The sequence below is a fragment of the Camelus ferus genome, chromosome 5 (genome assembly GCF_009834535.1).
Source record: "Camelus ferus isolate YT-003-E chromosome 5, BCGSAC_Cfer_1.0, whole genome shotgun sequence".
Taxonomy (NCBI): domain Eukaryota; kingdom Metazoa; phylum Chordata; class Mammalia; order Artiodactyla; family Camelidae; genus Camelus; species Camelus ferus.
Window position 1 is genome coordinate 13,437,687 of NC_045700.1, and position 26,149 is coordinate 13,463,835.

Genomic DNA, 26,149 nt, shown 5'->3' on the forward strand with positions numbered 1-26,149 from the left:
GCCAATTAATGAATTTTGTAAAATTCATAACTAATACAATAATGTGTGGTGTATTTACTGCAAAGTAGAGGTGGTGGGGAAACGCTCTGTTACACTGCAATCAGCTTTATCCTTGAGAGTAATTGTAGTATTTTTCACCAGAGAAGTGAAGGTAATTCCTGGAGAACTCCGGTAAGGCACGCCTACAGTACAGTCTACACTAATAGGTTTATAATTACAGTAATTACCCCTAAATATGGTGACCTGCATATGTAATATTGTCCAGATTATATCTTTTTGTTAAAATTAGCTTCCTGGAGTTCCTGATACACTGAATTAGAGCCACATCCATCTATGCTCAATTAGATAATGTTAAATATCTATATTTATGTTATTTATCTCTTGGTTTGTTAATCATAACTCTAAAATATTCCATGCATTCCTAATGCAATTTTCTTCGGAAATTAGCCAACCTGCAGCTTCAATATAAATTGACATAAAGTTAAAATATTTCTTGCTACGAACTTAAATTTTACATACTTTTTATTTTGGAAAATATCCATCATTTTTTAGGACTCTGGCAATAATTTTTCTGCATAATGAATTACATGAAATGGTAAGTTATGAGTTCCTTTTTAGTACAGACTCTTCCATAATAGTTTAAAAGTTTTGTCATTACATTTTTGTTGTTGAAATGCTCTACATATATGTTAATGGGTGTTGAAAGTTTAAATCCTTAACTTTAACTTCTCCCTCATTAATACAATACAGTTCAGCCTCTAAAAGTTTTTCAAGCAGGTCAAAGGCTCCTATGATGCACTGTATGCTTATAGTCTAAAAGCTAAAACAATAACAAAAACAAAAACCTATCTATAAAAGCAAGCCAGTTAACTTGCTATGAACTCTAAGCATGGAATACTTTTAAAACAAGGACCTACTGTATAGCACAGGGAACTATATTCAATTTCTTGCAATGAATTGTAATGGAAAAGAATCTGAAAAAAATATATATATATGTACGTATTTGTATAACTGAATCGCTTTGCTATACACATGAAACTAACACTGTGAATTGACTAGTCATCAATTAAAAAAAAATTTAAAAAGCCATAGTGTTTATAAGAGTTGAGAGTTCAAAACCAATTGTGATGTCTCTAATTTTATAATTCTGATATAATTCTAAAAATAAATCAAGCCCTGTATTCTCCTGCTATAACTTATTTAATATTTGCCTAACACACAATGAAAGAGTACTATATAAAATTTAAATTTTCACAAGCAACTACGAAACTTGGCAATAAAGCATTCCTTTTAGATTTTCAGTATCCTCTTTGACTTCATATCGGGCATTACTAAAAACTCTTACTCATTTTTCTCAAATATGTTTTGCAGAAAAATATTACTTGGGATTATAGCTTCTACTGGATTATTCTGTTTCATTGCAATTTCTTCAGGCAACCTGCTGCCACCTGTTGCAATTCAGATTCCGATAATATGTGAGGCTGCACATGTTTACATTAGGATATCTATCTCTTGTACAAATGTTTGAAAGTGTACTGGGTGAAGAGATAAATAGCTGCTTTTGTTATCTAACATTTATTAATATCTGAGTACTTCCAAGACCACTACCGGCCTGAGCCATTAATTACAGCTGGCTTGGCGTTGCCTGTTAGAGCTCTCCCATATATGACTGCTCTACAGTTGTGATAAATGGGAGCATTCCTGGAGGGCAGCCTCCAAAGAGAATGGTGCTCTTGTCCAGTTCCTGGTTGCTGCTGCCATCATCGCGAAAACATTTAAGAAACAGAAGAAATCTGACTTTACACACACCAGCTACAGATATTCAGACAACTTTTCTCTTCTTTCTCCTCCTTTTTGAAATTTCCTCTTCTTCCACCCCATTCAATACAATCCAGCCTAGTCAGCTCAGCTGCACAGTTAATCATCATTAGGCAGCACAAGAATTCTTCCTGATAAACCATATTATGGTGAAGGAAAAAATAATAATAATAGCCAACAATTACATTATTCTGATGACTGAACATGAAATTAAAGTACTGTTTCCTTTTTGACTCTTGATGTCCTTCAAGTAGGTCCTACCCCTGCGGCCACTATTCTTATTAGGTTTTATAGACTTTCTTTCAATTGCTTATTCAGAAAAGTCATTGAGTTGCTTATTCCCTCACCCTATCTGGATCTCAAGTCCAAAGACACTGATTGGATTTGAAGTTCAAACAAATGTAACTCATTTACCTGTTGGTTTAGCTTGTGCTCTTGGCTACCTGGTCCCATAGGAAGTCTCCAACTGGCATTATCTCTGTAAAAACCTCACATGAAACACAGCCCCCTCCTCGTCTGGTACCCACTGGATTTTGCTTCTCCCAGACTTGTTCTTCCAAGTTTCCCTAACACTCTTATGATCTAGACTTTGGAGCTCTTGCCCTTCTGCTGTGCATCATGTCACTCTAGACTTTGTGTGTGTGTGTGAGATTATATAACAAAAGGCTATGGTCATTCCATCTGTCAAAACGAGTTCAGCCTGCCACATACACTGTTGGTGGGAATGGAATTTGGCATAGCCACTATAGAAAACACCATATGATCCAGCAGTCCCACTTCTGGGCATATATCCAGAGAAAACTAATTGGAAAAAATATATGCACCCCAGTGTTCATAGCAGCACTATTTACAATAGCCAAGACATGAAAGCAATCTAAATATCTAGATGATTGGATAAAGAAGATGTGATATATATATTTATATATGATGGAATACTATTCAGCCGTAAAAAATGAAATAATGCCATTTGCAGCAATATGGATGGACCTAGGGATTATCATACTGAGTGACATAAGTCAAAGAAATACAAATAGCATATCACTTACATGTGGATTCTAAAAAAGTGACACAAATTAACTTATTTACAAAACAGAAACAGATTCATGGACATAGAAAATGGACTTATGGTTACCAAAGGGGAAAGAAGGGGGAGGGATAAATTGGGAGTTTGGGATTAGCAGATACAAACTACGATATATAAAATGATAAACAACAAGGTCCTACTGTATACCACAGGGAACTATATTCAATAGCTTGCAATAACCTATAATGAAAATATAAAGTGTATATATATATATATATATGTGTGTATATATATGTGTATATATATATATATATATATATACACACACACACACACATATATGTATAACTGAATCACTATGCTATACACTAGAAACTAATGCAACATTGTAAATCAGTTATACTTCAATTAAAACAAAAAAATTAAAATGAGTTCCTCCAGCTTCATCAGCCCACCTCGGCTAGTACCCATAAAATGATCCACAAATTGGGAGCTGTAATCAGCTTAATATAGATTGCCCTGGGCCCCTCTTCTGAATGCCAAACTCCTTTCTCTTCAAAACATTTCTACTACAGATGTAAATTTACAAAGGTTTTTTGAAACCTCATTGACGATTCAAAATCAACAAAGCCCAGTCACTGCCCTTAAGAGATGTAGCTATTTGGAGAGAGACCAATAAACAGATAATGTCAAAGTAGGATGGAGTTCAGAAAAGAATTTTAAAGGGATTACAGGTGGAGATTTAGCCAAAACTACCAAGATAGGGATGCTTAAAATGCCACACATAACTTTATTCCCAAGCACCACAAGTCAAAATCAATCTAAAAGAGTAGGATTCTTTTTTTCATAGTTTGGAATGCTCACGGAAGAACTCATCTCTATGAAATAAAAGAATTCTTATGGGGCATTTTGGGGTAGAATGACATTATACTAAAGCAGAGAAGAATTGTCCTTTCTGTTCTTTTCTGCTTTGAGAGTGGGCTAACATGTGGTCAGAGCTAGTTCTGCAGGACTATGATATCATGTCAAAAGAAATCAAGTAAGTTGTTATTTTTCCTTAGCTGTTGTATGTGTGAGCATGTGTGTGTCAGTGTAAATTTTTCACATTCCAAAAAGGTCTCCCTTGGTCCATGGGTATAAGCCAAAGTATCTCCTCAGGTCGTAAAGTTTACCAGTAGAGACATCTTGGCTTCTACATGCCCATCTTCCCTAAAAATGAAGATGAAGATATGAAGCAGTATTTCAAGCAGAACAGGGAGTATGAAGGAGCAGAGAGCAGAAGAAAGAACTTTCCATCACTCCAGGTATATAGGGATCTTCTGAGATGACCTCTCCACCTCCCCCCTTACTTAAATAACTTGCACTTGATCCATGGGGTAAATAAAAGAGAAATGTATCTTAAATAGGGATATACACCATGGACAGGAGTATGTACATTTGCATAGAAGTCCATTTTTTTGAAGTTATACCACTGAGAAACGGGAAGTTTTGATGTACTCTAAAGTCCTAAGGAGGGATAGGAACAATTTTTTTTTTTAATATTCCATCGAGAATGATATTGTCTTCCTGAGAACCCCAAAGCTTTTTTCCCGTATTATTTTCTCCCCATCTGAAAAAACTCACCTTATGGGAAATCTTTGGAACACCACCAATCCCAGCTTAGTTGCTTCTTCCAATAGAACATGTGACAATATAAAATATTTTGCAGTGGCAGAATTCATTAAAGTAATTACAATCTCAGAATTAAAGTATCTTTATAGCTGTAACACCTGACTTCTATGTACAACGTTGTCTCTCCCTTTATAATGTACACCTTCTCAGAAATCTAGATATACATTTTACTTAATGGCACCAAATTACTCTAGATGGTCATAATTTCCCTGAAGTTAAAAGTTTACTGAGGACATACCATATTTTCAACCAAGCAGTACATTAAATTTATTCCCAAATAAATATATTTCTTGACTTTTCCTAGATAAAGGTGATTGCTTTATATCTATTTTTAAATAAAAATAATAAATTCATATCCTTTCAAGCATCATTGCATTTGAAGGACTGTTTTCCATTAATTATTACTTGCCTTCACATCCTGAAGGGGCATCCATTGATAGACTATAACCAAACACAGCATTGACACTGTGGCACCACTTTTTTTTTTTAAACAAATTTCATTGACACTGAAGCTTCTCTTCAAATTTCCAGTGTGATCCCTACCCCCTAAAAATTAAAAAGTATTGAGTATTTTTTAATTGAAGTATAAGTGACTTACATTATATTAGGTTCAGGTTGTACAACACAGTGATCTGATATTTTCATACATTACAAAATGATCACCACAATCAATAAAGCTAATTATCATCTGTCACCATACGAAGATAGTACATCAGTTCTATTTTCCCCACCTTTACATTTCATATCCAGGACTCATTTATTCTGCAGCTGAAAGTCTGTACCTCTTAATCTCCCTCACCTACTTCACTCATCTCTCCCCTGTACTCAGCAACAACCACCGTGTCCCTGTATCTCACAGCATCACTTTTATTCTTATAATATTGTTCATCATTGAAACATGTTTCAATTTTCCACATGCTCCGATAGTGAATATTTATACTCAGATGTAAGTCTGTTGTTTTTGCTAACATTAGTTGAGTCTGTGGTGGATTTGAGATGATGGCAAACTCTTTACACACCCTTTCTGGAGATAAAGGGGCTCATTGTTTTCTCCCTTTGTTATCTGGGTTGACCCTGTAGCTTGCTTTAACCAACAAAATGTGGCAGAAGAGAAAGTCTATAACCTCAAAGGTTGATCATTAAGAGATCTGCTGTTTCTGCCTTCACTCTTTGGAATGTTCCCTTTTGGAAGACAACAGACTGGCAAGAGGGCCAAGCTCTCTGGGCAGAGTGAGAAAGTCCGTGTGACCCAGCCCCAAGGGGCCAGGCACATGGTGACATCTTCTTGGCCTTTCTTCTTACCTTAGCTACGAGTTGAGTTAATGACACCACATGGAAGAGGTGAGCTGCCACTCAGCGCTGCCAGGACACCTGACCAACACAATTATGAGAAACAAAAGAGTTGTTGTTTTAAGCCACCAAGTGATGGAGCAATGGATTATGAAATCATAGATAATTAAAGCAGAATCTGCCTAAGATACCTTCTGAATACCTCCTGGTTAGCACAATAATTCACCAGACTTTCTTTTGGGACTTTAATAAATAAATGAAAGCTGCTTATTTTAAGTATTTTTGCACCAAAATTCTCACCTGGAAATTATTTTTCAAGGTCCAGGATAAAAAGAACAGATGTGCTTTGCAAGGTTTTGATGTAAAGGAGGATCATGTGAGAAAATGACATTTAAGTTTCCTTATTCACAAACCAAAACAAAGATGAGATATTTCTGTTACGTGGCACACCAGTTCAAGAAGATGAGGGAGATTTTTATTCATTTCTGTATTCCCTCCTGTCTCTTTAAAAAAAGAATGAAGAGAATGAAGGAAGAAAAGAAGAGAGGAAAAGAGGGAGAGAGGTTATTGTAAGGGAGAGTGCCTGGGGTCACCCTCAGACATCCTCAGTGTAAACATTCCCTGTACTAATATAGAAGATATTTTGGGGAACATAATCCTGGATGTCTACAGGCATACATATTTCTATTGACAGAAAGATAGATTTTGCCAGGGGCAAAACTAAAAACTCATCCATTGGGTGTGTTACAAGACTCTGATGGTAACTAGGGCAACAGAAGGCTTGGTGTACCACCCAATATCCCAGGGACCAGGAGAATCCTGACGTCCTGATCAACTGCTCTGCCTCACAGCAACTATATTATCTGACCTAAGATGTCCAGGTTAATCGGGAAAAGCAGTAGGTCTAACTTGAGACATTGAATTAAAATGCATGGAAGGACTAATTCCTTCTGATAAAATCAAACAGCACCACTACTCAGTCTTTATGTTTGAGTATATAATTATTACCTTATTAAGATTTATTTTAAGTCATATTCATTCAGTTAGTATAAAATCAGGAATGCTTCTATTACGGTTCCATATACCTTTTCTGACTGGGTCATTTAAAGAGCTCAACAAAAATTGAAAAAAAAATTATGAAAGCTCTATTTGATTTCTATCCACGTACCCCCTAAACTGTGCCCCCATTTTTCTAATATCCCAAACAGGACATCAAGGATTAGTGCCTGATTCAAACGCTAATAACTGTCTCCCCATTTAGTAGCTTGACTTTTCAGAACCTCTAGAAATTAAATGCTTTTCCTTCATGTTTAAAGATTACCTGCCACCAAGTATGACCTACCATAATTCAGCAAGTGCATCATTAAAAATTGATTTTTCTTTAAAATTTTTCAGAGAAAAGTTATTTGAGTTTAAACAGCTCTGTAATCTTTACGGAATCTTAAAAGAAATTTTTAAAACTTGCTTTTCCCTATTGTTAAGAATAGTTTAACTAAAACTTCCTCCTGTGAAAGCGGCTGGAGGCTTGGAAGACCTGGTCACCTTTTAATGGATTAATAAAACATTTCATCACTGCCATTTTTCTTCCTGGTGTGTTTGTTAATAATTTTCAATTCTACTTGGTGGAACAGAGTGGATTATTTTGACTGAATAGATTTTCTCAGTTTGAAACAGTTCTCAGCTTCTTCATTACAGGAGGTTGTAAGGACATAAAAAATCATGAATTTGTAATTTATTAAAGTGATTTTTTTCTTGAAAATAAAAAAAAAGAGATTCTGCAAAGGCCAAGGTCTTCCATCTCTCCCTCAACTCTCATTGTTCTCTTTCCTCTTTACGAGGAGGATAGGTAACAGGGACTGACAGCAACATACAGTCTTTTTAGGTTAAATAAGAGATGAAAATGAAGTATAGTATATTTCTTAAAGAGATGCCTCCCATTTTCCAAAGTAGGTTAACCCCCGGGATACAAGAAAATGCAAGCATGACATGCATTATCATGTATTGAAAGTTTCCATATTACTTATTAAAATTGCAGGAATCAATATTTTCAAAATGCTGAGTCCTGTCCATTGGCAGACATTATGCCTCACAGTACATTCATCCATCTTGTAACAGGAAATCTTCTTTACTGTCACAGAAAACCCTGGGTACTGTTAGAATTCTATGTTAAAATCTCTAAATACTAGCTTGTTTCCTCAACATGAATAACTCATAGGGTATAAATCTGTCTTTAATAATATGACAATAAAAGTCCCTTTCCCTTTATCCACTGGGAAATGCTCATCAATTATCTCCAAATTTTTAGAACATGTAACTGTTGGCACTTATTCCTGAGTCTAACTCTTGAGGTGGGGGGGAAGCTATTCCCACTAAAGTGAATGCCAACAAACTGAATACTTTAATTCCGGTTTTGCAGATGAGAAGCTGAGCTTCACAGAGGTTAAGAGAAACCTAAGGTATCACAGCTAGCAAACAGGGAAAATTATCTTTTTGGTCACATGTAATCATACGTATCATAATAACCATCAATTGCTTTCCTTTATTAAACTGAGGTTAAATGACCTATTAAATACTTAAATAATATTAAGGGATTTATATGATATTAAAAGATTTACTGTGAGTGGGTGATCAGAAAAGCATACTGGCTGTTTTCCTTTAGCGTTCACTCACGTGCTCCACTTGTCTATGTCTCAGGTGTTTAGTGAGTACCAATTGTATTTCAGGCAGTGTCCTAAGAGCATGGCTCTTACCTATTATATGCACACAAGTGTACAGGCACACACATGCACCAAGACTGGTTATCAGTTAATGGGGTGCATAGAGACCTAATTCATCAAGAACAAAAGAGGAAAATGTACTCAAGAAGCCAACTGTTAAAAAAATCTATTTTGATAATATCCAGATTTTTATCAAAAAACAACATAAAATATCATGCATTTTAAAACAAACATATATACTAACATATATATAAAAAAGGAGGTGGCAAAATAGATGATTTAACTTTTCTCTGCAAAAAAAAATGTATCTGGAACAAAGGTAAGAAAAAAAATGAAGACATTAATAGTGGTGATCGACTAAGAGAATGAGAGAACGAAGAACTAAGTCTCTGGGGAAGAACTGCAGGGGGGAGACAGCCCACTGTATATATTTGTATGATTCTGATGTTTGAACTATGTGACTATGTTATTCAGAAATTAACGAGGAAGACTGTGTGCTTTGTTTAAAGTCAGGAAATACAAACACAGACTCAGTTAACGTTGGTCACTGAAATAAACAAAACGACGAGAACTCTGAAAAATAAGGCTTAGCTCTGACACCTAGGTTACTAAATAACCAGGGTGAAAGCATTCACCTTTTCATTCATTACAGTAATGAAGCCCATGTGTTGCTCAAGGTTATTGTGAGAGAAAAGGACAAATTTAAGCTTTGCTAAATTGTGAAGTTTATCCACACACACACACACACACACACACCCTATATCCAACAGTTCTCATCACTTTTTCACTAATAAAAAAGTGGACACTGAATATTTAACATTTAAAAGACACTTAAATTCTCTATGCCTAATTCCAAAGTTGGCTTCATATATCACACAAACTGAAGGATACATTTTGGACATGGAAGAGTCATTTTTCTGTTTTAAAATATTCTGGATAAACAGGAAATTATTCATGGTTAGTATTTTCAAAGTTAACTACACTTGCCATGGAACACCTAGAAGACAGGAACCATGTACACTGCCTGACACACAGTAGGTACTCAGTAGACACCTAAGAAATCACCTAGTAGAGCAGACGAGAGCATGCACTCTAGACAGTCAGGATTCAGACTCTGATCCTGCTACTTAGAAGCCACGTGGCCCGAGTCAAACTCTGAGTCAAAGTACTTTACCTCTGTGCCAAGCAATTTCCTCATCTTTAAAATAAGAATGAACGTACTAACTTGCAGAGTTCTAAAGGGGATTACTACTCTAACTACCACTATAACTACTACTACTATTATCTGTGGAAAAGAATCAAATATGATTTACTAATCAACCACACATAGCCAATCATGACCTCACTGTGACAAAGGAAAGCAGCTGATACTTACTATAACATACATGATTGTACGTGACCAAAAGATAGCTTCTCTAATTACCAGCTATGCTACCTTGGAAATCTCTTAGCCCTCCAAACCACAGCCTCCCATTTGCAAAACTGGACTAAAAGTAACACCTATTACATATAGGTATGGTGAGGATTAATTGAGATGCACTTGGCCATTGCATGATATAAATGAATAGCACTCAAAATTTTAGCTACTGTCAGTGATAATAAAAATGCCAATAATTTCATCATTAAAGTATTTTCCTTTTATAATTCTAAAGTGATACTTTCTAACTTTGCTACAGGCCCATCAGATTTATCTTCGATGATAGGTGTCAGCCTGGGCAAAGCCATACATTAGAATTTGAGAATCACTGATGCTGAGAAATAAAGCCTTAGACAGAGCATGGTTCAAAGATTAGGACCATGTTATAAATGCAAAATCTTGGGCCCCATTCCAGGCTTACTGGCTTACAATTTACTTTGTAACAGTATCTCCAAGTGATCCATGAGCATGTTAAAGTTTAAAAACAAAGGTCTAGAGATAACTGTCTAATACAGTAGCTCCTAGTCACATGGCAATTTCAATTTAAATTAATTAAAATTAAATAAAATTGAAAATCAGCTCCTCAGTGGCACTAGACACAATTCAGGTAATCAATAACCACATGTGGCTGGTGGCTACTATATTGGAAAACATATATAGAAACTTTTCATTTTTATCATCCCAGAATGTACTATTGGACAATGCTGACCTACAGCATCTTTCTTAAAACTTGGTAAGATACTCTTCTATAGGTAGTAAAAGATATTTTAGGAAAATAAGACTCAGTAATCCAATAAGACTGTTTAAACCCCAAGTATGTCACCAAACCCTTTGTACATAGTACAAAAATACTCATCTAAACTTATCTTTTATTATTATTTTTTTCACTCGGATTGGAAAACTGAGGGCCAGTTAAGGGGAGTGGCTTGTCCCATTCGTAGGCAATCATTCTCTCCTGAGATTCCCAGCCCCATTTCTGTGTTTATTTCCTCCTGCCTTACCCCCTCACATTCATAAAGTTCTCATTTCCTTTTGCCCCAAATATCAGTTCTCAAGACAGGGCATTCCAATCTAGAGACAACTACAATTCGAAAAGACACATACACCCCCATGTTCATAGCAGCACTACAGACAACAGCCAAGACATGGAAACAGCCTAAGTGTCCGTCAACAGATGAATGGATAAAGAAGTTGTAGTATATTCACAATGGAAGACTATTCAGCCTTAAAAAAAACAAAAACAACAAAAAAAACGAAATATGCCATTTGCAGCAACATGGATGGAGCTAGAGATCATCATTTTAAGTGAAGAAAGCCAGACAGAGAAAGACAAATATATGATGTCACTTCTATGTGGAATCTTAAAAAGAAAAAAAAAAAAGACAAATTGTATTTACAAACCAGAAACAGACTCACGGACATGGAAAACTAACTGTGGTTACCAGGGGGCAAAGTGGAGGGGAGGGATAAATTAGGAGTTTGGGTTTAACAGATACACATTCCTATATATAAAATAGATAAACAACAAGGACCTACTGAATAGCACAGGGAACTATATTCAATTTCTTGTAATGAGCCATAGTGAAAAAGGAACTAAAAAAAAAAAAGTATCTGTACATATGTATAACTGAATTACTTTGCAGTGTACCTGAAACTAACATTGTAAATCAACTTACTTCAATAAAAAAGTAAGAATTAAAAAAAAGATAGGGCTTTCCAAGTTACCATGGAAAAACAAATAAATTCAGTTAGAGATAAATCATTACCACCCCCTGCCCAGCCTCACAGTTAAAAGACCACAGGAAGGCACGGTGGAATTCAGATATATGCAGATAGATAAGAAGAGCTCTTTCTTGACTGGCAGTCAAGAAAGGGAGTGAGAGGGAAGGAAAAATGATACATCTTCAGAATGTGTGGGTGGCTCTGGTATCTCTCTCCTCCAAAGGGTAGCTCTGAAACCAGCCATGCCCAAGAACCACTACCGCCATGCAATTTGATCTGAACTTTATTTTTCCTAATCTTCCTGAATGGCTTTTCACCTCCCTGTGTGCAATTATTCTCCTTCATCTTCTCCACGGAGAGCTATTTGAAATTACCAAATTGTTCTCTCCTATCCTTCAAAAACACCTGGACCTATTCGTCGGGATGAACCTGACAAGCGGTGCTGGCTAACTGGCTGCGTTCCAGAGCTCCGCTGATGGTAAAGCAGGTCTGACGTTCAAAGTTCCACAGGGCTTGTGGGAGGCTATGATTAGATTGCTTAAGAACAACAAGGACCTACTGTACAGCTCAGGGCACGATATTCAGTTTCTTGGAATAACACATAATGGAAAAGAATCTGAAATGAAAAAACATGTATGTATTTAGATGTATAACTGAATCGCTTTGCTGTACACCTGAAACTAACATTGCAAGTATACCTGTAACTCACATTGTAAATCAACTGCACATCAATAACAAATACATTTTTTTTAAAAAGTTGGTTGTGACATCAAGTGTAGACCCAGATTGCACCAGTTTTGCGAAGTTGCAGATGTTAAGAAGAAGTCTGAGAACTTAACAATAAAACTTAAGTATGACTGCATGTCCATCTTTAGAATGTCAGACTGGGGCATTGTCTAATCAGCCCACAGGAGGAATATACAATTTTAGGAGAATGTACCTTTCTTTGATGTACCATTTACTTTTGACATAGATCCCTCATCTGCAAAGTTAGATGTTAATTGTAGAAGATAGATAGGTTGCAAAAAAAATCTGTCCGCTATCCAAATATAACCACAAAGGTTATGGTCTAAATGCTCTAGTGGATAGGTATTAACCAGTTTGGGATCTGATTTTGCAAACTTTGTATGCCATTTTTTCCCTGACTGACTGCATAAATCTCTCCTCCCCAAATACTTTTTAAACCAGCTTTACCATTTTGATGGTTCCTTTATTAATAAGTTAAATCTTTGACGCGTGTTCACTATATACTTGTACGAAAGCGAGGGTTTTTTACTTGATAGGGATCAGTGCTGTTTTATAGACCAGATAGGATCTGGTCGTCCCAGCCTCTGCTCTTCTGCTGAGAAATGAAAAAATGCAGAGATTTCAGGCTTCACCCAACCATTATCCATGTGATCACCTATTCCTTGAAGCTTCCAGATAGGATCAATATGTAATAGATCTAATCTTATTAAACTTGCTGTCTGGGGAAAAAATTAAAATTAAAAAACTTTTAAACCAGCTGAAACCTTTCAGTGTTAATTCTCATCCACTGTTCCTTCATCTGACATCAGTACAGACAACTAAAAGTGACTTCTATGATCCAGGTGACTGAGTGAGTCTCCTTCTATCAAATCCCAACCTAGAAGTGAGGAGGGAGCCTTGGCTTCTAATCTGATCTGGTTTCTAAATGCATCAGTGGGTACGACCTTGAACACACGTTAGCCTTTATCGTTCTTAGTTGTTCAAACAGGAAACCAGGTGACTTAATCGCCACACTTAGTTCTAAGATCATTTTTAAAAGAATGGCATCTCTTAAAGGGGCAAAACTGAAGGAAAATTAGATGATATTGTTTAAAACTCTCAGTCAGAAATAGGGACACACGTACATGTTACTAATAATTACCATCTACAGATTTTTTGCTGGCAGTCTATTAGTTCCCATGCTCAGCTCACTTAATTTGTAACTACAATATACCCATAAGAGTGGCTATTTCCTCCTTAAAAATTGGCTTTAAATGTAATTCAGCAGACGGTTATGTATAGCAGTTCCATGTTATCATAACTACTTAATTTTTTATCACCTATAGAACCTATTGGTGCTTTGGGACCTTCTAAAACACCTTTTCTTGTTACAGAGCAACTCATTTTGGAGTTTGTGTAACAATTACGGGCTTGTTAGGTTGCATTGCTCCAAACCAGCAATTTTATATCATGATGCTTTGGTCCTGGATTTCCCCTTATTGAAAGTTGCCTTGAATGACCAACAAGCAATATGAAGCTGACATTTCTGAGCCCAAGCAGATAATCCTAGATTGTATTTACCTATTTTCAAATATTTGCACCATCTGTGATTTTATATTAGTTTTCTTTTTTTTTTTTTTTGGATTCGCCATCACAGCTCAAGGACTGTAGATCTGAACAGGAATGAAGCAGCGCTCCAAATGTAGACTGGGTCATAAGCATGAGTAAGAATTTAACCATGGAATGGAGGGGGAAGAAAAAAATTCGGGAAAGCCAAATGCATATTCAGTTCTCCACCTTCAAAACACAAACTTTGTTGGTCTTCCTACACTTAGAAGGAATATAAAAACAAATAGATGCCGTATATTTTATCCAGCAACCACATTTGCTTTGGAGCCAGGATGAAACCATATAATCTCCATATTAACAAAAATAAGAGCTCAATATTAAAGGCGCTCTGAAGGTTAGTCAAAGTAACAGGGAAAATAGCTTTAAGGCCGGTATGTCCAACATCTGAGAACCTCAACATCAGATCAAGCTTGGTTTCCCCTCCCCTTGCTTCCATCTGGTGGAGCAACCCAACACATAGCAAAAACAACAACAAAGTTGTTGCACACCTGTCTTCGGCATTAGGACAATAAACCTATCTCATAGCTCATCCTCAGAACAATTCTGCAAGGTAAGCGTCATTCCATTTCCAGATGAAGTATTACATTCAGAGAGATACAGCGTACCTTACTCAAACCAGTAAGCAGAGTTTACACTGAGGTTCAATGAATACAAAGCCATTGTTCTTTCCACTAAAAGGACTTCCGTGTGTCTCAAAACTTCTTATTTATTTGTTTAGCATATTAAAGTTTCTCAGGTCTGGTATTAGCACTTGGTATTCTGACAAAATTACCACAGCCTCTAGAAACAGCCCTATCTTCCAAGAACTCCGGGGAATCGAACCCTATTGTTTTATTAGCTTCCTAAGAAAACTCTACAATTCACCTTCATGCCTTTCTAGAGTGCGTAAGTGCATCCTTCCTTTCTTAAGAAGGGATTCATCCAACCACCCATCCACTCGCCACTGAACTGCAATTTCAAACACTGTGTAAAGATCAGTGGGCGTTCTTTCACGCTGAGGGGAAGAGAAGAGGTTTAAGAATGCCAGTGTCATCACATTTGGTGAGAGACGCTGTCATGTCATTGAAACAGTGCAACTCATCGTTTCAGGATGGCCTTATGGCATTGGGGTAGCTTCTTGACATGGCAGGTTGGAGAAGATGCGTATGTGGTTCTGTGATGTTCTGTGGACGGGTGCCAAAAGTCTAAGGACCACCGGCCTAGAACCAACACATCACAATGGAGAAACCAAGAAATGTCAGGCAAGTTTTGTCTAGTTATCAAAGCTTTTAAGAACATAATTCTTTTTCAAGTTTACTCTGATGTCAAATACTAAAGGAGGCATATGTGCCACCAAGACACCATCAAAGGCTCTAAGTCAATATCTGACTCAGGCAGGATGACATACAAAAAACGGCCATCAGGGAAAAGACCCTGCATGAAGTACTGCTTCTGAGTCTAGCCAACTGTGTGACCTGAGACAGACCACCCACCTCTGCACTGCATGTCTCCTGATTCCAAAACAATGGCATTAGATTCAGCAACCAGAACAGTTTCTCAAAATGCTATCATCATTTACGACTTTGTGGTCATTCAAAGGAAGAATCTGAAAAAACCAAGGCAGCTATGGACATCACGGGAAGTTTAGACTTCAGGAAATCCATCTTGGACAGAGATGATGTCAGAAATATACAAAGGGAGAAGAAACTGTGTTTGGATTTGGAGATGACATGGATGCAAAGGGAGGCAAAGGAGTCAACGTCACCATCCTGTAACACAAGACGTGCTGACTCTGTGAGCAGAGACACATCTGTAAGGAGTGGCAGATGCAGAAGAACCCACCCATAATGCCACCCTGGCACCAACACTGGGTAGACCTCATTTAGAGTAATCACAAGCAACCTCCACAGATGTGAACAAGGGTGAATCTCTTCCATTTCAACTCCAGGTTTAGTTCACACCCACTTATCACTGCCAACATGGCTGTCAGGAAATGGAATACACTTAATTCACAGGATCAGAGAAAAGGAATAACTCTGATGAAGATGCTGAATATCCCTTCAGAATATACTGGCTTTCTCTCTTGAAACACTGTAGTGTTTATATACTCTAAAAAGAAACAAACAGCTGAAATGTACAGTCTCTCTCCTTAAAATCCCTAAAAGCTAATGGAGTGGAAAGAAAAATCTATTCATAAATTCATAGATCCCAGGAAATGTAAATCATATGCTAACCTAGCCAAACAAACGACCTATTTCTACATTTGAGAAATTACTCATGAATTTCAGATTTTTCTTTGTGGAAAGATATATTTTTGACCTCTATTCCAACGGTGTCTTGATTCCTAACCTTTGATTCTGTGTCCAAGAGAAGAATCAAGTTTGTGAAACACTGATTAAAAAAAAAGAAAGACTTTCTAGCACTTGTTTCAAAACATGTGAAATGAAAAAACAGCCCATGTCTTGCATTCATTAACTCATATTAAAACCTTTCCTGGAGGTGAGATGTGATTAAGGGAAGCATGAGGATCAGAGTTTCACCTACTTCCATTTCTCTTGCCAAAAGTAAACTCATGTGCCAACAACAGGAAAGGCCTACTTCTACCCTGAACAAGCATTGTTAATGCAGCTTCAAGTGGTCTCTCTGGTCCATTATTGGAAAATAAATTGCAGGAGAGCCTGTCATCCGAGTTCTCAATGATATGACTCAGATTTGTCATATTTACATTTTCAGAGCAGAGACTTTCAACTGGATGAAGAAATTGAATCTTCACTTACATCTCAAAAGGGGGGTGGACAGAAAGGTAATAAAAATGGCTTGTTGCTTCACTTTTCTTTGTTTGCTATCTTGTAACCTAATACATAGGTGTTTGTATTGACCTGAGAAAATCAATGAGTAAGATAAATTACAATAATATTAAAGTCAGATAACATACAACTTGGCTGGAGAATATACAGACAGCTTGACTTGGCTTTCCCAGATTTAAAGGCAGTTTGGATTATGCACTTTTCTTAAATTTTAACTCAACATATCATCAGTTCCCATGTGCAAGGAATTTCTAAGGAAATTCAATCATTTCTGGAAACCAAACTTGTGGAAAGAGAATATTAACCATGAGCACTTCAAAGAAGATCCTAAAGAGGTTATCAGCTAAAAATAAGTGGATGTCAGTCAGGGTGTTAGACATTTTTACCTAATGCATTATAATAAACCAATGTAAAATACCCAGCATATTTAGATCATAAGTGTGTATATATGGTGTATGTACATTTGGTAATGTATACACACACACACACACACACACTCAGCATTTTCACCAATGTAAATGCAAAATTACCCTTGCAAAAGAATGAAATAATCTTCTCAGATGATTTAGAAGCATTATAGCAAATTAGAATAAAAACACTAAGTTCTACCATGGTCCAGATGTTACACAAGCACTTTCACATAGATGGTCTCTAACCCTTGCCACATTCTCCCCATCCTTTTCCTTTAAAGAAGAAAGAAGAGTTTTAGAGAGGTTGAATTATGCGCCCTACGTTGCATAGTAAATGGTAGAAGAAGGATTCCATCTGAAATCTGCTGGACTCTGTTTTCAACCCTATATCATGTTGACTTCTTCTCCAAAATATACTTAAATCTGAAAATCATTTGGCAGTTTCAAAACATATTGTAGAATATACTCTTCTGGTTAATGGAGTAAGCATATTATCTGAAAGTTGGTTTAAAAACGATTAATGTCTTAACAATTTTCAAATAAGCCACCAGAGGACAAACTGAAAAAGAAAATGATCATTTTTTATTATGTAAAAGGCACTATGAAGAGTGTTGTTAACATTAATTACTAATCAGAACAGGTCGAAATAAAAGACGTATTTTATCAGTTTTGGATACAAGGGAGTTTTCTGTATTTGGTCTGGCAGCGGGTGTTGTATTTACCATTATACATGCGTATGCCTGAAATCTTGAAGATTACGATAGCTGAATGTAAATGGATCTACAATAGAAGAGCTCTCTCTTGAGTGTCCCATCTTCCCCACTGAGCCTACTTCCCAGCTTTCTCTGCTAGCCTGGAAATGACAAGCCTTCCTTTAGTCAATACGTACGTAATAAATGATTAGGAAGTTTACCAGGTAGTGGGTGTTAGGCGCACAGTTTAAACGCCTTGGAAAACAGGTGCTATCTAAATGGGGAAGAGTAAGTGGAAATTGGTTATTCCCAAAAAGCCTGTGGATCAGGACTAGCACAAACTTCAACGCATCAGTGTGCTGGGAATAGTCAAAAAGGGCTGCAGGACTTCTCAAGGCAAGGCACCATACACTAGGGCAGAAATATTTCTAACTTCACCTTCTGAAGGCCCATGTTTAGGAAGAAGTTTACTTTTCTTCCATTATTTATCTGCCCTTTTTTGGAACTTTTATAGGTCTTCAGATGGGAAGAGTCCCCCACTTTCTTAGTTGATGTATGTCTTAGAACAGACCCCCATGATAATGTCTCAGTAATATATGAACTTGCTTAGAATACACATAAAGTCACTCAGCAAGTATGAAAATACATGGAGGTAATTTTAATATTTGGAACATCAAAAAAAGTTGTGTATATTAAATACTGCATAGGAAGAGCTGTAGAAAAATGCATGTGAAAAAAAAATTTTGAATTACACTGAGCCTGAAATTGGACCACTCAGTCCCAGCCCTCAATGACAGTAGGTGACCCCTACTCCGGACACACTGAAATCTCACCTTCTGGTGTATTTCTCTAAGTCACACTGCTTTTTTTCCAAACTTCCTTTTTCTCCATGCTAATTACCTTATGACGTGAATTACATTGAAAACAATACGTAAGATATTTAGCAGCTAATTCCCTTGTTACTGAGAATTAACCAATGCTTACGTTCACCCTGGTCCCTTACAGAGCAGGGCAGTAAAGGAGTTAATTTTAATTGAGTGGAAATAAAGACGTAATAGAATATTCTGAAGTTCATTGGTCTGCCAAATCAGGCCCAAAGTCTAACCAAATAATAATATTATTAATATATTTATATGCCTGTGCAAACTCATATATAATCATACCGACCTATGCACTGAACAATGCAATGTTCTGTAAAGTGTTAAAGTAATATACCAGCTGTATGTGACTCAGTGATCCTCTAAGCTTTTTTCTTCCCCCCCAGGCTTCTGTTTCCAGACTCTGCATTTAATGAGAGCACTTGGTATGAGACAAGCATTATTCAAAATGCTTTTACATATGACTTCATTCAGTCCTTACAACAAGCATGTAAAGGATCTATAGCCACCTTCATTCACAGAAGAACTACAGAAAATGAGTTATCCTGTCCAAATACAGCGATGACCAGCAGAGCTGAGGTGTGAACTTGAATCTGTGCTTTCCCATGTATAGCCCATGGACAATAGTAAATAAATGCTCCTGGCAGCACAAAAGCTGCCAATCCTAGTTGCAATATTCTAACTTTGTGTATGCTACATGGTACACAGTAAGTAAATTTAATATATGCCTCTAAGTACTAAAAGCTTAAAACATTATGTAATCATAAATGATTCAAGGAACAAAAATTTGGAAATAGCTTTATTTTTACTCAGACCAGGAGAAATTTTATTTCAGTGCTTTGTTTCCAATGTAATGCATGTCATAAGAAAATGCAACACTTAATATTTAGTAATATAATTTTCTTTAACTTGTTTTTATATAGTTTAATCTTTCTTAAATGTGCAATTTGCTCAGGCTTTGGAAAAAACAGATTAGAAGCTTTTAAGCAATGTTTTGAGGTATGTTCTAAACTCAGTAGATAAAATGTTATGCATATATATATGTATGCAATAAGATACACATAAAATATATGTAATAAGAATTTAAAGGATGGTAGGAAATGTATAATCTCTCCTAAGTTATAAAGACTTCTACATAGCACCTCTATCCAATCTTTTACAACCAAATCAAATAGAATCCTCCAGCCAGTAAGATACTATGTATTTTTTGTTGAAGTCTTAGAAGTAAATCCTCTATTAAAGTTTTTCAATATGATTTCTAAATGCTATTTTTGAGGTTCTGTGTTAAAAACAATAGTTTATAGACTAAATTATGGCATGTTTATGTATTAGGGAAACAAATAACCTTTTAATAAAAGTACATTCAGTTTACATTTCAACATTTTAATCAGGTTTCCTAGATCAAAGCTGAAATAAAAATGCTGACTTCTAATTTCTTTATAGAAACATTTCAGGTTGATATTACCTAAAGGTCAGAAGTACAATAGCTATTTTACAAAAGGCATTTTGTGCATATATATATATTTAATCACAATTTTGACCACAACTCATTTCATCAAGAGACTGCTACGTGCTCAACTGTAAGGGACTGGTTTTCTACCAGAATGAGTTTCGTGGTTTTTTTTTAATGCATAATTAATGTGGTCTCTGCAGCTGAACAGTTGCTTATACAAATACACTTTTTAGTCATACTTCAGAAAATAAAGTTGCAGGTTTTTTCTCTTGTTTGTGTAGCTTTTTTTTTGTTTTTTGTTTGTTTGTTGGGTTTTGGTTTGGGTTTTTTTGAAGCTTAGAAGACTCAAACGTTTTAGGAAATATTTTTACCCATTGGACTCAGCAGAAGGGTGCCACCTGGTGGAAACGTGGGCCAATTTTAAAGCAGGTCTAGCTAGTAAAAATGTACTTACTTCAGAAACCTTGAAACTCTCATCATTACCAAGGGCAAATGATAAAAATACATTTTTTTAAAGTTTATATGTACTTATTAGGATCTAGTTGGTTTTTTCATATTATTTTGACCAACAGAAGAGATATTAACTTGCAAATTTCAAGAGTTATTATTTACACTTTTAGTTAAGCTTTAAGCAAATTCTTCACCCATTATTCAAGGTAAATTTGTATACAAACACATATATACATAATATTTGCAATTCTTTTGCATTATGCTAACAGGAGTGTGTTGAACTGTGATTGTGTAAAAGTTAGACGGTTAGGCTTTAGACTTAGAGGAGCTTTTTTATTTATTTATTTATTTAATGTCAGACTAGGGCTAAGTCTCATCTCCACCACTTACAAAGACAAGCTTGATCAAGTTCTTGGTTTCTTTAATCTCCTGTATTCTCATCTCTAAAATAGGAATGACTACAGGACCCACCTCAAAATGTTGCTTTGACGATCAAATAGAAAAATGCATTCAGGAAATGTTACCTTATCAGCCCAGATGACAGTGCTTCGCACATGGTCAGCATTCAGAAAACTGACTTCCAAAAATAATAAGCTACAGCTAGCCACTCAAGATTTTGTATCCCCTGATATAAAGTGGGATATTGATTATGTTAAGTGGGAATGACTGTGTCTACCCATAGCAAAGTATTTATTTTTGGACATTTTGAAAAATTGGAGTGCTATAAAAACAACAAAAATAACTTGTAAACATTTATGTAATCAATGAAGCTTTAAAGGCAAGACTACTAAGATGATAAAAATATCTCCAATGATTCAGAACATTAATAAAAGTGTGCAATCCCTTTATTCTTGTTACAGCTGCTCCCTGAGAAAGGGCTGCCTCTGCTCATGGCACCCCATGCAGAGAAGATGACACAGCGACATCAGGCTCTCCAAAGGACCAAAACAACAACCAAATTATGTGGTTCATAACCATTTCACCCAAAGGAAAGGCTATGGTCTTCCACTGTGCTATAAGAGGAAATAGGTGTTTGATGGCCTCAGGACAAGGCATCTTTGAGGTTTCATAAAAATCTCTACCCCAGAAAGCAAAAGACCTTTCTGGCAACACTCAGAAACTTAAATCACTCAAAGTCAATTATCTAGTAAGTGATCAGCTGGAACACACCCCCCATTTAACCATTAAGTAGGACTTCATAAAGCTACATTTTTATTTAAATACATGAATCGTTTCTTTCAGAAACTTGAACATCAATCATGCCTATATGGAGGTGTTTTGTCTAGGACCACATGAGAGTTGTGTGACAACTGCAGAATTAGATCACAATGACTAATACTGCTCATAAAACCTTAGTAATCTTAGAAGAAATGGTTGAAGGATTCACAGCAATTGTCCACATCATCTGGCCATCATTTCACAAATTAAGCTTTAGATGAAGAATAGACCGCATATAGGTACTGGGAGTACTTGGAAAATTCCCAATGGGATGCTGCTATGTATATTTCAGTCTTTCTTTCCTTCCCCTTGAGAAAGCAATCTCTTTCATTTTTAACTCAAGCATAAAATGCATACAATTGACATTTTAAAATCATGTCAATGCTCAGAAAGGCACTTTACAAAACTCAATTAAAACAAGAGTTCTGCAAATGGCCACTCCCTGACTATTCCAAGCGGCTGTAAACAAAGATGCATGCTAACAAGAAAACCAGATTCAAGTTTGAATCTCTCTCTTCATGTGAATTTTAAGTATCAGATTAGTTCTGACAAAAGGCTTTGCTGTGCATATTCAGCTTGTCCACTATTTACATATACATTTCAGCTTCTGTGTGCGCTGCTCTGCTTCTTCCCCCTCCACCCCACCCCCACCTCCCCCATCACTGAACTGTTTGCAGCACCTCACATAACCAGCTGGTGTCACAGGTTAGTGAGCAAAGATTTCATGTGGGGACTCTCACCTGACTAATCATTCTTATTGGTAGCATCATTCCAAAGCAGCAGAGAGGCTCTGCAGCTTGTTAATGAAATTTAAGGGCTGTCAGCCTGAAAGAGGATGTTAAATCCATGTTCTTCTTCTGAAATTATTTTTATAATCTGCTAACCACTGGCTACCTTGTGGTGTGTGTTTGAGGGAGCAGGGGAAAAACATATAAGGGTGAAGGGATGTATAATATAATGAAACATAAATATTTTAATATGTTCATACTTCTCTCAGGGTAGGGAGCAAAAAGGATGGTTTAAGAAAAGAACTGCTTTATAAAAATTGCAACATTCATCCCAGTAAACGGAGGGGGAGCTTTAAGGCATTGAGTAATCCTCACCACCTGTGTGAAACATATGTGAGGGAAATGAGAAGGGGAGGGCAGGGGAGAAGAGAGAAGCCACTAGCCAGGAGAGATGACCAGGACTAGAATATTAACAGCAGCCCTGGCATTGCCTCCTGTCTCATCGCCACTCTAGGTGATTTGATCAGTTCCCCTTCAGTAGCTCCTCAATGCTTAGAATATGCGAAGAGCAGAGCCGCTAATGGATCCTCGCTGTTCGCACCCCTTCGCCCACTTCTAGCAATAAGCTAGGAGTGCCTCTGCCAGAAACGCGTCCGGAGGCCTTCCACAGTGCACTCACGGCAAAGGGACCATCTCTGTACCCCAGCGCCTCGGTCCTCCAGCTCTGTAGTTATTCGCTGACCTAACTGTAGCCCTCTTGCTCAGGGTCTCTACTTGTAAACGTGACAGCATCTCCAGATGGTTCATCACAGCCTCCTTCCTCTTTGCCAGGGCACCTCGGCGCTCCTGACCCTACAACTTTGGGAAAAGGCGACACCAAACTCCCGAGTCACCCCAGTCCAGGGACGGAAATGGACATCCACCGTATGATTATGCTACAGATCCCTAAAGACCAAAACAAAAAGAAGGCAGCCAAAGCGGAAAGACGGAAAAGGGACTGAAATAACCCTCAGCCAGCACAGGTCACCTCATCTCTGCAGACACAGCACATCTGGACCCAACAAATCACTAAAGCCAGTATCTTCCCAGTTCCCTGTAAAAATGCCTTTTTGCTCCAAGCTCCGCTCCAAGCAGACCACAGATGCGTGGTACATTCTCTTCACCCATTTTGCGCCCCCGTCCCGGTCTCCTCAAAGGAAAAAGGAAAGGAAAGGAAAAACTCTGCCGGCCTAAAGGTCATCTGCCTACTCCGGTAGCTTTGGCCAGCGCTAGTCTCAGCTACGTGAAGACCAGGCTCGAACCCAGCAAGTAGATGCCTTCAAGAGCGCAGCAATCCTCCAACGTGCTTTAATAAGAGCCGAGAGGACCCCATTCCTTGGCCCCTGCTACCTCTCCCTCCTTCGGGGTACCGCCCGCTAGGGCACCCTGGGCAGTCCCAGCCTTTACCTCTCTCCCCCCTTCCCCGCGGCTCTCCGCCTTGCGCATCCTCTCGCCCGGCCCCGGAGTGCACTCAGATGCTCTAACTTCCTGCGGAGTCCATGGATGAGCTGGGGAGAGGTTGGAACTGGGGCGGGGGAGGGTCGGGAGAGGGAGGCGTGGGAGCTGAGCCCAGGAGGAGGGGCAGGGGGAGCTCGGACTGGAGTCACCCTCCCCGGGAGGGCCTGGCCGCAGCTGCCAACTCTCACCTGGTCCGCTGGCTGCGCCTGGCTCGCCCTGGCCCCCGGGGTGGGCTGCTGCTCCTGCTTCATGGCTGTCATCGCCGGCGGCCCGCGTTGGCGCTCACTTCCTCGCGGGCACTTCAGACTCGGGGACCGTCACTTGGCAGCGATCGCATGTCACAGGCGCCCGACGCTTTCCGAATTGGCGGAAGGGAAAGCGGCAGCGATGGGGTGGGGGGAGGGGAGCGACAGGGAGGGGAAGAAGAGCAACCACCGGCACCAGGCAGGCTCCCCCTTGCCGGATCCCTCCTTTGACTATCGCAGACCCTCTAACTCCCCACTCCCCCCGTCCCCCACCATCCCAAAGCTTAGAGAGCCTTGAAGACCAGACACGACCAACTGACAAGTTAGTGGAGCGGTGAGCTGCGGATGAGCGGCACCTGACCGCGCTGAAGCGTTGTCTTGCAGCGCCTGAGGAGCCCAGCTCGCATCCTACCGCAGTCTAAACCCTCCGCCCGCCCTCGGGGGCTCCCCGCGCAGATCTCAGCTCGCCAGGTGGAGCAGCCCCGCGCAGCGCTCCAGCATCTCCAGAGCAACCGCAACGCGGGAGAGAACCCTGCACCGCGCGCGCGAGCTCCCAACACGCGCGGCCAAGGCTGCCGGGCTCCGCGGGTCCCCCCACCCCCGCGCCGCGGGCTCCTGCTAAAACCCGGAGAAGCGGAGTGCACGGGTGCAAAGCCCTCGGTGGCTCCAGCACTGCCACTGGGCATGCTCCAGCGCCCTGAGAAGGCAGGGGGTAGCAGATGACTGGGAGGGATGGGGGGCGGCTAGGGCCCCACTCGGGCCACTAACACCTGTCGGGACCCAAGAGGTTGTCGTAGATTATGACCCAAGGTTTTGTGACTCCTGATTTGGGGCAATGGACAAAGATCCTTTAGCCTCCAGGCTGGATTCCCCTGCTAGCTGTCTGGTTAATGTCAGTGGATTTCCGAAAGGTTCAATAAAAACAATAAGGATGACACTTCGGTACTTTCTTTTTTTTTTTCTTTTTTTCTCTTTTTTTCCCTAAGTTTCTGGACATGCAGAAAAACTTCTAATTTTAAGTTTTAAGTTCCTTTTCAGCCTTCTTTTCACTCAACCCAAATCTTTCAAAGTTTTTTTTTTTTTAATTGAGCACCTATCATGTGCCAAATACATTCTCCAAATATCCTGCCGGGAAGGAGTTTATGTTACAATGTGTGTACCGGGAGCCTGGAGTAAGGATACAAATCAACGTAGCTCTTTAAAGGCTGAATTCCTGTGGGTGTAATAGAGGATCTATCAGTTTCCGTAGCACGAAGCTTTCCAGGAGAGCTAGAAAGGACCCGCCCAAAGCAGATAGGCAACAAGCAGTCCCCTAGTCTCAGACAACGTGCTGTTGGAGATTGCTCACCAGCGATAAGTAAGGAGTTAAATGTCCGATGTTACTAGACTCAGAACGGGGTGTGCGGAGGTTTCAGCAGAAAGGACCCAGAATGTGGGTGGGGGAAGGGCGTGAAGTAGCCTTGAGTCATGTTTTACGGGCTAAGGACAAACTCTATCCTTGTCTGAGTTATTTCGTCCAAGAACCAGGCACTTCCTAGCTGAGGGAATGGTGTAGAATAGAAGGAATTGAGCTCCTGACTCTAATTCCTAAAACATGAATTTTCTCACTTGTCCTAAGCGTTAATTGTAACAACAGTGCCTTAAGATATGCGTGTGTGTTTTTTTTTTAAGAAATCAGTGTTCACCAGGTTTGAGTAGATTTGAGAATAAAAATAAAATGATTTCTTGTATACTAAGGTAGGATTTGAGTGAAGAAAGTGCTTGCTTTTCAAAAATAG

General features: G+C 38.6%; 1 protein-coding gene across 1 annotated transcript in view; it reads right to left on the minus strand.

Annotated features, from left to right (window-relative positions):
* Nucleotides 1–25,547, minus strand: part of DPP10 (dipeptidyl peptidase like 10) — a 558,453-nt gene extending 532,906 nt beyond the window's left edge. Inside the window, exon 1 of the mRNA XM_032479324.1 lies at nt 24,315–25,547. Within this exon, the coding sequence (XP_032335215.1) occupies nt 24,315–24,386 (72 nt within the window). The 5' untranslated portion in view covers nt 24,387–25,547. The remainder of the gene's footprint in view (nt 1–24,314) is intronic.
* Between the last annotated feature and the right edge of the window lie 602 nt (nt 25,548–26,149).